A 15,101-nucleotide genomic window follows, 5' to 3' on the forward strand; every position below is an offset into this window, starting at 1 on the left:
ATGCACGGTAAGAAAAAGTTGGGATGTAAAAGCACTTGTGGTGTTCAGTCTTGTCCGTGTCATTTTTGTGCTCCTTTAATTTCACTGTAGTATAACTAACTAGCCCCACAATAAGCCTTGTCAGGATACAAAAAGCACTTTTCTAAAAGCCCATTTCAGCTTTTATGACAAGCCCAGAGATTTCACAATGATTATAATTTTCGCCTTAATTGGTCCAACATTTTTGCTACTGCTAAGCACAAAAGCTTAAGACAAGAACAGAAGGCAAGGTGTGGGCTTGCCTTCTATCCCTGTCCCAAGTTTTTGTGCTAAACACTACCAAAAATTTCACTGTGTTCACTCTGCTTAATGTGTAGGCAGAAGGGGAAAGCATGATACAGCCAGCCGTGGGGCACTGAGATATGAATTTCGTGACGATGCTGATGTTTAGTCAATGAACTTCTCTCTATCTATCAACTGCAGAAACAACTGAAAAGGAGACTGTGCAATACAGTCGAACCTCGATATATCGAACAGCGCGGTGATCGGAAAATAGTTCGATATAGCCAGAATTCTATATATAAAATCACGTAGAAAACGCGTAAAAAACTAGCGCAAATCAATCAATGAACCAATCGTGGCACAATAGATACTCACATGAAGCTTCAAACAAAGTATTTATTTATATCGCTGAAAGTACTGAAGCAGCGTAGCCTGCTTCATATTGGCAACCCCGTGCTTGACCATGGCGTCCTCAACATAGTCCAAACAGTCCACAAGAGACAGTCCAGTGCCTTCTATTGCGCCTCAGTAGCGGCGTACAACGGCCAAAGCAGCTACAGCCTCAGTTGCACTCGGGAGTGGGGCAACATCAGCGCTTGCTGGATCAGCCTCGGCAGTGTCTTCATTTGGCAGCTCAGCAGTCACTTCTGCCGCGATCTCCACGTCTATTAACTCCGCCACTGTTCCGGTGCTGTCGTCACCGCCAACGAAGTCCGCAATGCACATGATGTGTGGCTCAGCACCGACAAAGCGCTCCAACTGGCTCCACGGCCGCCTCGATCAGGCGCGCAACGGCGGGGGCAAGCCTCGCCGCGCGCGCGTGATCTAGGCGGCTTGCCCCGCCGTGCGCGCATAGGTGCGCGTGTGATCGCGGCGGCCGTGCTGGCTCCAAGCCGCCGCGTGTGTACACCGCTACGTTCAAATGGCGCCCTCGGCGACACCGATGTGGGCAGCTGTCGTACGCAGCAGTCTGGAACTCCCATCGCGCCGCCGCCATCTTCGAGAGTGTTGCGGGAAAGCTCGCCTCCTGTCAACAGAGCACACTTGGTCTGGGGCGGCGGAGTTCGATATATCCATTTTACATCCGGCCCCGTTCGAAATAAAGAATTAAAAAGGCATGCGATTTTCCATGTGATATAGAAATTGTTCGATATACGCAATAATTCGATATATCCGTGTTCAATATATCGAGGTTTGACTGTATGTCCCTATTCCACACGTCAGCACTGCCCTTTTTAGAGGTAAAGAGGCATCACCATCATCAGCCTGGTTACGCCCACTGCAGGGCAAAGGCCTCTCCCATACTTCTCTAACTACCCCGGTCATGTACTGATTGTGGCCATGTTGTCCCTGCAAACTTCTTAATCTCATCTGCCCATCTAACTTTCTGCCGCCCCCTGCTACGCTTTCCTTCCCTTGGAATCCAGTTTGTAACCCTTAATGACCATCGGTTATCTTCCCTCCTCACTACATGTCCTGCTCATGCCCATTTATATTTCTTGATTTCAACTAAGATGTCATTACCTCACGTTTGTTCCCTCACCCAATCTGCTCTTTTCTTATCCCTTAACGTTACACCCATCATTCTTCTTTCCATAGCTCGATGCATCATCCTCAATTTAAGTAGAACCCTTTTTGTAAGCCTCCAGGTTTCTGCCCCATACGTGAGTACTGGTAAGACACAGCTGTTATACACTTTTCCCTTGAGGGATAATGGCAACCTGCTGTTCATGATCTGAGAATGCCTGCCAAACGCACCCCAGCCCATTCTTATTAACGCGATAGCGTTAAGGAGCTCGTGTCGCAGAAAAGCCGGTGTCGTCGGCGTCGGTGTCGGCGTCGGCGTTTGCGCCCGGCGTTGACCGTGAGCGATAAATCACGGCAGGCACTCCATAAATAAAAAGCAACTTCCAAGATGGGCTGGGTGGGAATCGAACCAGGGTCTCCGGAGTGTGAGACGGAGGCGCTACCACTGAGCCACGGGTTCCATGCTTCAAAGCGGTACAAACGCGCCTCTAGTGAATGCGGTGTTGCCTTGGAGGCGTGCGTCGCTTGCTCAGGCGCACATTTCGTTGCCGCGCCGAACGCTGCGTTGCTCGACGCTCACCGCGTCCGATGCGGGGCGCGTAGTCGCTGCGCCGAAGCCCACTGTCTTACATCCCTTGGCGGGTCGACGGGAACGCTGTCGCGTTCCACTCTTGAAGGCGAAACTTAAGCGTCCTCCAGTTTTTCTTCTGATTATTTCAGTCTCACGATCCGGATCCGCGGTCACTACCTGTCCTAAGTAGATATATTCCTTTACCACTTCCAGTGCCTCACTACCTATTGTAAACTGCTGTTCTCTTCCAAGACTGTTAAACATTACTTTAGCTTTCTGCAGATTCATTTTTAGACCCACCCTTCTGCTTTGCTTCTCCAGGTCTGTGAGCATGCATTGCAATTGGTCGCCTGAGTTACTAAGCAAGGCAATATCATCAGCGAATCGCAAGTTACTAAGGTATTTTCCATTAACTCTTATCCCCAATTCTTCCCAATCCAGGTCTCTGAATACCTCCTGTCAACACGCTGTGAATAGCATTGGAGAGATCGTATTTTCCTGTCTGACGCCTTTCTTTATTAGGATTTTGTTCCTTCCTTTATGGAGGACTACGGTGGCTGTGGAGCCGCTATAGATATCTTTCAGTATTTTTACATACGGCTCGTCTACACCCTGATTCTGTAATGCCTCCGTGACTGCTGATGTTTCGACTGAATCAAACGCTTTCTCGTAATCAATGAAAGCTATATATAAGGGTTGGTTATATTCTGCACATTTCTCTATCACCTGGTTGATAGTGTGAATATGGTCTATAGTTGAGTAGCCTTTACGGAATCCTGCCTGGCCCTTTGGTTTAAAAAAGTCTAAGGTCCCTGATTCTATTTGCGATTACCTTAGTAAATACTTTGCAGGCAACGGACAGTAAGCTGATCGGTCTATAATTTTTCAAGTCATTGGCGTCCCCTTTCTTATCGATTAGGATTATGTTAGCGTTCTTCCAAGATTCCGGTACGCTCGAAGTCATGAGGCATTGCGTATACAGGGGGGCCAGTTTTTCTGGAACAACCTGACCACTATCCTTCAACAAATCTGCTGTTACCTGATCCTCCCCAGCTGCCTTCCCCCTTGGCATAGCTCCCAAGGCTTTCTTTACTTCCGGCGTTACCTGTGGGATTTCGAATTCCTCTAGACTATTTTCTCTTCCATTATCGTCGTGCGTGCCACTGGTACTGTATAAATCTCTATAGAACTCCTCAGCCACTTGAACTATCTCATCTATACTAGTAATGATATTGCCGGCTTTGTCTCTTAACGCATACATCTGATTCTTGCCAATTCCTATTTCTTCTTCACTGTTTTTAGGCTTCCTCCGTTCCTGAGAGCATGTTCGATTCTATCCATATTATACTTCGTTATGTCAGCTGTCTCACGCTTGTTGATTAACTTGGAAAGTTCTGCCAGTTCTATTCTAGCTGTAGGGTTAGAGGCTTTCATACATTGGCATTTCTTGATCAGATCTTTCGTCGCCTGCGATAGCTTACTGGCATCCTGTATAACGGAGTTACCACCGACTTCTATTGCACACTCCTTAATGATGCCCATAAGATTGTCATTCATATCTTCAACACTAAGGCATTGATTGGCTTCTTATGTACCAGTTTCTTCCATTCCCTTTTCAAGTCGAGGAGAAAAATTTGAGTTCTTACCATCCTATGGTGACTGAAGCACACCTTGCCGAACATGTCCACATCTTGTATGATGGCAGGGTTAGCGCAAAGTATGAAGTCTATTTCATTTCTAGTCTCGCCATTCGGGCTCCTCCACGTCCAGTTTCTGCTATCCTGCTTGCGGAAGAAGGTATTCATTATCCGCATATTATTCTGTTTTGCAAACTCTACTAATAACTCTCCCCTGCTATTCCTAGAGCCTATGCCATATTCCCCCACTGACTTGTCCCCAGCCTGCTTCTTGCCTACCCTGGGATTGAAGTCGCCCATCAGTATGGTGTATTTTGTTTTGACTTTACCCATTGCCGACTCCACATCTTCATAGAAGCTTTCGACTTCCTGGTCATCATGACTGGATGTAGGGGCGTAGACCCGTACGACCTTCATTTTGTAACTCTCATTAAGTTTCACAACAAGACCTGCGACCGTCCCGTCAATGCTATAGAATTCTTGTAAGTTATCAGCTATACACTTATTAATCAGGAATTCGACTCCTAGTTCTCGTCTCTCCGCTAAGCCCCAGTAGCACAGGACGTGCCCGCTTTTCAGCACTGTATATGCTTTCTTAGTCCTCCTAACTTCACTGAGTCCTATTATATCCCATTTACTGCCCTTAAGTTCTTCCAATAGCACTGCTAGACTCGCCTGACTAGATAACGTTCTAGCGTTAAGCGTTGACAGGTTCAGATTCCAACGCAGAATCAAATGCCAGTGTACACGATGCTCAAAATACGCACTAAACTGGAACAAGGCAAAGGCCATTCTCACAGAGGAACATATCGGCAAGGCTACATATGGAATCACTGGTTAACCAAACCACAGATAACATGCTCAATACTGCAGGACAATCTGAAAAACATGTATTCTCAAACCCTGGGATGAGTGTGCATTGTAAGTGTGAGATGAATGATGATGAGTGTGAGAGTTGTCAACAAGGGATCTGTGCAAATCCCAAAATGTCAAGCTTCACTTTTTGACATTGGTCAGCGACCTGTTGTATTAATAATTGAACTTGAGTGCACTGAAGTAAAACTACAGCCTACATTGGCTTACTTGGCTGGTATTTTCACTGAGCATTTGAGCAAAGACAATCACTTGCAAGTTACACCAATGCAGCAGATGAAATTTTCACTAACGCACAAGGTTTGTGCATTTCCCATTCAATTTCACAACATTAACGGCCAATTGTAACAAAATTTTGGACCGCACAGAAAGCCTAGTTTCAGAAATTACACACACACACACACACACACACACACACACACACACACACACACACACACACACACACACATATATATATATATATATATATATATATATATATATATATATGAAGTGGGGTTTATGTAGCTCGTTCGAGGGATCGCAAGTAGCTCTAGATACGAGTCCTAGCGCTTCGCACCAACAACCCGCGCTCGTGTCTCGCGCCGCAGCGGTGGCAGTCCGCACAGTGCCACATGCATATTACCCACTACAACTACAGTGCCACATGCATATTACCCGCTACAACTTCCCCCGGGGCGAAGAGGAGCCATCCTGGCGACCTAAGGCGATGATACGATAAGGGGGTCGTGGTACGGCTTCAGGCGGCTGACGTGAACAGTCTCGCGGCCACGGCGGCGTTTGTCCGAAGATGGCGTCACCGGTTCGACCACATAATTCACAGGCGAAGTACACGCGACGATCCGGTACGGACCTTGATATTTCGGGGCAAGCTTTGGGCTAAGGCCTGGAGCTTGGAAGGGCAGCCGAAGCCAGACGTGAGAGTCCACGGCGAAGGACTGTGTGGGCTGATCGTTGTCGTGGCGATCTTTGCGGATTCCTTGGGTATCCGACGTGAACGAGCGAGCCAGTTGGCGGCACTCTTCAGCATGGCGAGCAACTTCGGAAAGAGGGGTGAATTCAGAGGCATCCGGGTGATATGGTAGTACGGTGTCGAGGGTAGTGGATGGTTCACGCCCATAAAGAAGGAAAAATGGTGAGAAGCCTGTGGTAGCCTGAACGGCGGTATTGTATGCGTACGTCACAAAAGGGAGGACATCGTCCCAATTGGAATGATCCGACGCAACATACATGGTGAGCATGTCCCCAAGGGTGCGGTTGAATCGTTCCGTTAGACCGTTAGTTTGTGGGTGATACGCCGTAGCGGTGCGGTGAATAGTGCGGCACGCGGCGAGTAGCTCATTAATAACTTCGGACAAGAAGACGCGGCCTCGGTCACTGAGCAGTTCTCGCGGTGCGCCGTGCCGTAAGACGAAATGCCGTAAGATGAATGCGGCGACGTCGCGAGCAGCAGCCGAAGCAAGTGCAGCAGTCTCAGCATATCTTGTCAGGTGGTCTACTGCGACAATTATCCAACGATTTCCGGTAGCGCTGCATGGAAGAGGCCCATAAAGGTCGATGCCAACCCGATCAAAAGGACGTGCAGGACACGGTAAAGGTTGCAGAGGGCCTGTCGTATGAGAAGATGTCTTGCGTCGCTGACAGGCTGCACATGACCGAATGTATTTGCGGACATAAGAATACATGCCGCGCCAGTAGTACCGCTGGCGGAGCCGCTCGTAGGTTTTCAGGACGCCAGCATGAGCTTGTTGTGGGTCTGCATGGAAATACGTGCATACGTCGGAACGCAAATGGCGAGGGATGACTAGTAGCCATTTGCGACCGTCGGGCTGATAGTTTCGGCGGTACAAGATGGCGTCCCGTAGCACGAAGTGGGTGGCTTGGCGACGAATGGCTCGAGGGCATGTAGACGTTGAAGAACTGCTAAGAATGTCAATAAGAGAAACAATCCACGGATCTTTTCTCTGTTCAGACGGCATGTCAGTAACAGCAAGCGTAGCAACCGGGCACTCTGTGGATGAAGGTGGCCTTTCGTCGGATCGCATGGGCGCACGGGAGAGCGCATCTGCATCAGAATGTTGGCGCCCGGATCGATAAATGACGCGAATGTCAAATTCTTGGATCCGAAGAGCCCAACGTCCAAGACGCCCCGACGGGTCTTTCAGTGACGCAAGCCAGCAGAGCGCGTGGTGGTCTGTCACAACGTCGAACGGACGGCCATACAAGTAAGGGCGAAATTTGTTTAGGGCCCAAACAATAGCTAAACATTCTTTTTCCGTGACAGAATAATTGGATTCTGCCTTCGTGAGAGCACGACTCGCATATGCAACCACATATTCTGCAAAGCCAGGCTTCCGTTGTGCAAGGACGGCCCCAAGACCAACGCCGCTGGCGTCGGTATGAACTTCAGTCGGTGCACTCGGGTCGTAGTGGCGTAGAACAGGCGGTGAGGTAAGCCGACGACGCAAAGTGGTGAAGGCTTGGTCACACGCCGGAGTCCAGTCGCGAAGGTCACCAGAGCCAGCCAGGAGCTTCGTCAGGGGAGCGATGATGCAGGCAAAATTGCGCACAAAGCGGCGAAAATAAGAGCAAAGACCAACGAAACTGCGGAGCTCTTTCACTGTAGTCGGCCGCGGAAATTCTGTGACAGCACGAAGTTTGTCAGGGTCGGGAAGGACGCCGTCTTTGGACACGACATGGCCAAGTATGGTCAGCTGGCGGGCTCCGAAGCGGCACTTTTTCAAGTTAAGTTGAAGGCCGGCGGTGGTAAGGCAAGTAAGGACTTCGCGTAGACGAGAGAGGTGAGTGGTGAAATCAGGGGAGAAAACTACCACGTCGTCTAAATAACATAAGCATGTCTTCCATTTGAGGCCTCGTAGAAGATTGTCCATCATCCTTTCGAATGTCGCGGGTGCATTGCAGAGGCCGAATGGCATTACGGTAAACTCATACAGGCCATCAGGCGTAATAAAAGCTGTCTTGGAGCGGTCGGATTCATCCACTGGCACTTGCCAATAGCCCGATCGCAAGTCCAAAGAAGAAAAGAATTCGGCACCATGAAGACAATCTAAGGCGTCATCTATGCGCGGTAGAGGATAGACATCTTTTCGTGTAATCTTGTTGAGGCGACGATAGTCCACACAGAAACGAATCGAGCCATCTTTTTTCTTAATGAGTACTACAGGAGATGACCAAGGGCTGCAGGATGGCTTGATAACACCACGTTCAAGCATGTCTTCAACTTGCTCGGCGATGACACGACGCTCGGTGGATGACACGCGGTACGGACGCTGGCGTAATGGTGCGTGATGTCCCGTATCAATGTGGTGAGAGACGGTACTTGTGCGGCCTAATGATGCTTGGTTGCAGTCAAAAGAGGCGTGAAAATCATTTAAAAGAGTAATAAGCCGCTCACGTTGTGTCGGCTCGAGGTCAGCGGCAATAGAGCGACAAAAAACATCCGGTGGTACTCGGTTAGATGGCACATGGGGTGCCAGTGCTGTTACGTTGGCAGTATCCACGTCGTCGGGAACAGGGAAATGCACAATAACGTCAGCGTCCACAGTCTGGATGGTACCAATAGTCTCGCCACAGTGCAAAGCCAAAGTGTACGAATTTGGGTTAGAAATCAGTATTTCTGCAGCCCCATGGTGCACCGTGAGGAGAGCGAAAGGCAACAATATAGGCTGGCGGCGAATGAAGACGGCAGCGGGTGAAAACATGACCGTCGCTTCGGCAAGCGATGCGCATGAAAGAGGGACAAATACCGCGCTGTGAGGGGGAAGGTCAGTATCGGAAGCTACACAGATCCTGGTAACATCATGAACTTTAACGTCGTGAGATGGCATATCGCACAGAACGGAGAACTGAACCTCAGCACGTGCACAGTCAATGACGGCGTGATGGCGCGACAGAAAATCCCAACCGAGAATCACATCGTGGGAGCAACAAGTTAGCACAAAGAAATCAATCGGATACAAAATGTCTCGAATCAACACCCTGGCAGTGCACATAGCGACTGGCTGAACTTGCTGTGCACTGGCTGTTCTAAGCAATAATACCGAAGGCATCATGGTCACTTTCCGTAATTTACGGCAAAGTTTCTCACTAATCACAGATACAGCAGCACCTGTATCGACGAGGGCAAGACATTTGATGCTATCAACAGACACTTCAATAACGTTAGCGGGGGAAAAACGAGGACTTTGATGTTCCGACGATGACGCAGTTCGTGCCTCAGGAACTGCGGAAATCAGTTTTCCGCCTCAGTAGTACTGGCACTGGGCCTACGACGCATGGGTGAGAGTGAGCGCCGACGAGGGGAAGGCGAGCGACGAGTATTGTAGAGCTGTGACTGCGGTGCTGGTATGTCATCAGCAGCGTAGACTTCCGATGGTGGTCGCTGAGGCATACGGTATGGTCGGAATCCGGAGCTGGGTGGTCGCGCGGTGCCCACGAAGGCCGGCAAGCGCCGGCGGCAGAAGCGCGCTACATGCCCCGGTGTACCGCAGGCATAGCATATTGGGCGGTTGTCAGGAGTACGCCAAGGATTTGTGCCTTGCTGCTGTGCGCTGAAAAAGGGAGCGACCTGCTGGCGAGGCGAGGGCGGATGAGAGAACACCGGCTGGAGAGGCGCTGAAGGCGGAGGAGAGAATCCCGGCAGACGAGGCGCCCGTGCAGCGGCTTCAGCATACGTCAGAGGCGCGGCCACGGGAGCCGGCTGACACGGAGGTGGAAGAGCTTCGGTCACTTGCTCTTGAATTACCTGTCGGATCGCTGGAGCCAAATATTGAGAAGGCTTCTCCGTGGTCGGCAAAATCGAGAGCTGTCGCGCGACCTCCTCGCGCACAAATTCTTTTATTTGCGTCAGCAAAGTTGCGTGGTTGTCGCCAATAACCAATGCTGCTAACGAATCTTCCGTAGGCGGTGGGCGCCGAGCTAAGATGCGTTGTTTCCGTAGCTCGTCAAAACTTTGGCACAAGTTGATAACTTCGGCCACCGTACGCGGATCCTTCGCTAGCAACATTTGAAATGCGTCCTCATCAATGCCTTTCATAATGTGTTTTATCTTGTCCTGTTCCGCCATTGACGGATTCACGCGCTTACACAGGTCAATGACATCTTCGATGTAACTTGTGAACGTTTCACCGTGATGTTGCGCGCGCCCCCGTAAGCATTGTTCTGCGCGAAGCTTGCGCACAGCGGGGCGCCCGAACACTTCTGTGAAACTTGTCTTGAATCTGCTCCACGTTGTGAAATCGTGTTCGTGGTTTCGGAACCAGAGGTTCGCGACGCCGGTTAAGTAAAACAGCACATTGTGCAACTTTGTGACGTCGTCCCACTTGTTATGCTGGCTCACCCTTTCGTAAGATGACAACCAATCCTCCACGTCATGATCATCGGTGCCGCTAAAGATGGCAGGATCACGCTGGCGCAATGCACTGGAAACGATGACCGTCGGAGGCTGGGGTGCATCTTCCTGGGTGGTTTCGTCAGGCATGGTCGCAGCAGTCGGTAGCGTCCTGCTTCGGAGTTCCAGTTTTTGAGGTTACCCCGCACCTCCACCAAATGAAGTGGGGTTTATGTAGCTCGTTCGAGGGATCGCAAGTAGCTCTAGATACGAGTCCTAGCGCTTCGCACCAACAACCCGCGCTCGTGTCTCGCGCCGCAGCGGTGGCAGTCCGCACAGTGCCACATGCATATTACCCACTACAACTACAGTGCCACATGCATATTACCCGCTACAATATATATATGTATATATATGTGAAGAGAAAGAGCAGACCCCATTAAAAATTCTGTGTTTGAAATAGGAATGAATGTATCACAAAAAGCTCACAAGATCATGTTCTTACAGTGAAAAAGAGGACGCTGCCATTATGTGATGTATCTAACCTGTATCTTCTGCAAGTGTAGAGGCACTGAGCCCTTTGTCCTGAGAAGGCCCTGCTCCAGCACCTGCAGCTTCTTCTCACGAATCGCCTTTGCTCGCCTGCAAGAAAAGCGCCACTCGAGATTAGGCTGGGACCATGCAAATAATGGCAAGGCATAGGATGCACAACAGTACACTGAACAGGCACTGCCACCAGCTACTACGTCATCCACGGGCTTGGGGCCAGGCCACGACTTGTCCGGTTGTGGCGTCGACTAGCTGCTAGGCGGATGGATGCTATTAGCTCCAAGAACAAACTACAGGGGCGCTGTAAGCGCCGCTCGCGTGATGTCAGGGTACGGACTCGCGCCTGTCGTCTGCTACAGTTCGGGCGGTGTTCAGCCGTCTTATGTGGTCATTTCATTTGTTCGCCCTCATTCCATCTGCGTGTACACTTACGGCAGTCGTCTAAAATATATTTTTACGACGTCTTTGTTCGCAAAAATTTAGCTTATTCCTTAGACGACAATGCAGCTTCTCAAAGGCAATGCTACAGTGCCAGCCAAAGAAGCGAAGACCAGCCCATTGCGTGTTTTTCCATGTGTGGATCGACAACCGCAAAAACATAGCATATAAGAATCCAGTTATGATACCATACCTGCCGCGGTGCAACAAGTACACCACAAACACTGGCTATATATTGACACATGTACTTATCTGTATAGGGCGACCACGTTTCGCCGCCTAACAAATGTAATCGCACAGCGCGGGACGCACCTGCATGTATCTGAAGTTTCTGGAAAGTTATCGATGCTTCTACCCGGCTGTCTGTTGTCGCCGAACCTTATTTATCTGATCTCATCGCGTGATGCGAATGGTGTAGAACTTTGTGGAAGGCATGCGGGCCCGAACTATTAGTCTGGAACATTCGACGACTGCTGTATAAAAGCCGACGCGCTTGACCAGCTGATAAGATTTCCGACTATCGCCAACTGTGTTCGCCGCTATCGTTGTGCTATAAGTGTATCCTGTTTTTGTGGGCACAGGTTCGCCCAATAAAAGTTAGTTTTGTCCTTCACAGTATTGCTACTATGTTCTTTGATGTCACGACCACGTGACAATATCACTTCTACAACAGTTACCTTGATTTTAATCTGCTAAAACAGGTTTGCTCAAGACGAGTAGTTCATAATACGACATCGAATTTTTGCATTTCTTCACAGAAACGCTTGGCAGTAACACGAGGACTTAACTAACACTGCAGTTTAGATTCTACAAGCACCACTTGCTTCTTTACCTGCTTCTAAAAATTAGGCGGTTCCTCACGTGTTTATTTTAAATGGCAGTAATTTCAAGTAAAGCTAATGGAGGCTTACAGCTATTTGCAGAATACGAAAAGGAATGTACCAATATATATTCCCTTTTCCATGCTACACATTCAACTCACTTGAGAAATTCACTGGTGCTTGTTACTTGAGGAATATACATGGCGAATCTGTTTGGCAACTGACACAGGCTGCTCGGCCGAAATTCTTTAGTGAAGTAAGCCTTTCGGACCGTATGGCCGTAGCCATATGGCCGTGGCCGTAGCCAGAAAGAAGTGGCAATCTTTAGTAGTATGGGACATATTGAAGATCTCATAATTCCCCGGTGGAGGGTAAAAAATCAAGTGAAATATGTAAGGCTTGTGGTGTTATCTTTAGGAAGGTTTGGGAGGTTCTCTTTTATGTACTGAAGAAGCGAACAGTTCTCCGTTCGTATAATTAAACAACGCTTGATTGAGACATGGTGAGGCTGGAGGTGCTTGAATTTTACTTTTCTAGGCACTTTAAGCTGCACTGTAGTGCCTCAAGAATACTTTAGGCATTCCAATTGGCACAGTAAAAAAATGTAAAAAACTGTTTTATGTTTTCAATTCGAAGTTGTAGTGAACTGATGGGTTTCGCCAACAATGCATGCCTCGTCATACTGACAGTCGGTTGCTACCGCTGCTTGAGTGGTGTGCAATATTGTCGATAAAGGCTACAGAGGGCCATCATGAAACATTTCATCGCTTGCAATTGATTGGCTCTCGATCTTAACCACAAAACTTTTCTCTCAGGTGATTGCTATTATGGTATTTGTGAACTAAGTATATACTCTACATGATGCACCGTCGTGTTAGCAGCCATGAGCAATTCGTTTTTTGGAGGCTTGTTTCAGAGAGGTGAAAGTAGCGGCACACTTTTTCTTAAGAAATGCGTGCCTAACTGTTTCTTTTAAGCATTAATAAACGGCAATATTTGACTAGAACAACTCACCAAAATAATAAGAATCATGATGACAGCTTCACTGGGCAGTGTATTTCCAACACAGATAACATGTTGATGTCAATTACCAAGGTTTTTCTTCCATGTAAAATGCCATGTCTCTCATAGCTAAATACTAAGGGAATGTTAAGTGTTTAGCAAAGCATCATACACAACTTCACACTTTGAATTTGCAGACATTCTTTTTATGCAAAATTTATGGACAGGTATGGCACGTATACGCATTGTAAAACCGGTAGACCCCTTCAATGCTACATAGCTTGCAATATCCGATCCGCAAATTTTCTCGACTCACGCACTTTTGAAGAAGAAACTGTGGCATGGCAGCAGAAAGAAGCCGACATAACCCTCGATAAGTATGGCTCGAGCCACCCACACCCCATACTTGTATGGAGAGAATGAGCGCGCACGGCAGCCTAGCCGCGAGCCGCAGCGAGTGGCGTCCTGGCCATGACGTCACACGCGAGAGGGCGCCACTCCAAATTATCACCGCCAATGAGCGTTCCTTTTTGAAACGGGGCAGTGGATTCCGCTACCAAGCACTTGCCCTTCTTTTGCCTGTCTTACCCATCTTATTTATTTATTTTTTAACCTAGTACACTGCTACAACGAGAATACATAACTTCATTAGAACATCATTATAGAGAGAAATATACATAAAACAAATTAAGTACTAGACGGTGATAAATAATGTAAAGTGTAAAAAGCAAAACACGGTTCGTTGTCGATAAAGGTAATTCATTACTAACAGGCTGTTCACCACAAGTGAATTTTCAATGCTTTATGAAATGAGTATTCTGAATTTTTTTCTCGCACTTCCCTCTCTCACTTTTTGTTGCATGGTTTGTTTTAGAGTTAGTTTGCTTCAGCACGTCTGTATACTACTGCTCACACATTGATGCGCGTGCATGCGGTTCGCAGTTTGGGTTTTGTTCCGTGGATGGTCTCGGCTTCTTGCGCTCGCGAAACTGATGGCTATCTCGTTAATAATCACTTAACCTGTTTCTCACTCGTTTAGTGCTCAGAGAGGTGAGCATAATAAGGATGCCGCCGTGCATGGGTTTCCTTTCCTCTTTTTTTTTTCAGGGGGAGATTCGCAATATCCAATTGCCTCTGGTTGGCGATAAGATGAAGTTTAATGGAAAATTGTCACACGTTTCACTTTTTTGACGGGCACACAACCACACAGTTTTCTTGAGTGCACTCACCTACGCGGTTCGATTATGCTATAGATGTAAATAAGAGCAGGAACATTTCAGAGTTGCCAAATATTCTCATGTGCGCATGTTCCAAGCCTTGAACTATAACAATGCATCAAATTTTTATTTCTTACAAGTTTATTTCCTTTTTTGTTGTTATTATTCATGAATAAAAGGGTACATATATACCAATACAAAATGTTTTTTCCTCACTTTACGGTCACCCTAGAAAAGCTACGGTAATTTTTTTCGAAATAGGTCTCTTGGAAGAATTGGAATCTGCAATAAAAAAAAATCGACCCTGGGCAGTCGCGTATGGCGAAAAAAATCGACCCTCAAAGGGTTAAATGCTTAAAATCACCACAGACACATCCGAAAAAACTGTGAAGGACTGTCCGAAAAAAACTCTGAAGGACTGCCAGCACACTTATTAGGCATATCGGTGCTCGTACTGTGTCCTGTGACAATTGCCCCTTCCCAAACTTGTTATGCTTCACCGCAATACTTTCGCAAATGCTTCACCGCGTAACATTTCTGTAGTGAGGCGAAGCTGACTTTCGGGAACCGGCATTATGCAACGTGCCGTGCTTTCCGAGCTTCGAAGCCAATCGCGAGGACCACAATGACGGAGTCGGTGCCAATGCTGAATGAAAAACACGGCACCGAACGGCAAGAAGCCTAATAGAGAACGTCGAAGCAGCTCGGCCTCGCGTTGCCGCGGTGGTGGCAACGGCTGCCAGCGGATCTGCATGCAAGAGTGCCAGTTCGAGGCGGCCAGCTAATCAAGATCAATGGTGGTGGCTTTGATTAATGCCGTTTCGGACCTGCAGTCACGGCAAAAAGTCCGGG

At 48.2% G+C, this 15,101-nt stretch overlaps 1 protein-coding gene across 4 annotated transcripts in view; it reads right to left on the bottom strand.

Annotated features, from left to right (window-relative positions):
* Positions 1-15,101, bottom strand: part of LOC139048149 (nuclear exosome regulator NRDE2) — a 297,571-nt gene that overhangs the window by 165,687 nt on the left and 116,783 nt on the right. For all 4 annotated transcript variants that reach the window (XM_070522677.1, XM_070522676.1, XM_070522675.1 and 1 more), the window contains one exon: positions 10,768-10,864. In XM_070522677.1, coding sequence (XP_070378778.1) covers positions 10,768-10,864 — 97 coding nt within the window. The remainder of the gene's footprint in view (positions 1-10,767; positions 10,865-15,101) is intronic.

This window comes from Dermacentor albipictus, chromosome 7, assembly GCF_038994185.2.
Source record: "Dermacentor albipictus isolate Rhodes 1998 colony chromosome 7, USDA_Dalb.pri_finalv2, whole genome shotgun sequence".
NCBI lineage: Eukaryota > Metazoa > Arthropoda > Arachnida > Ixodida > Ixodidae > Dermacentor > Dermacentor albipictus.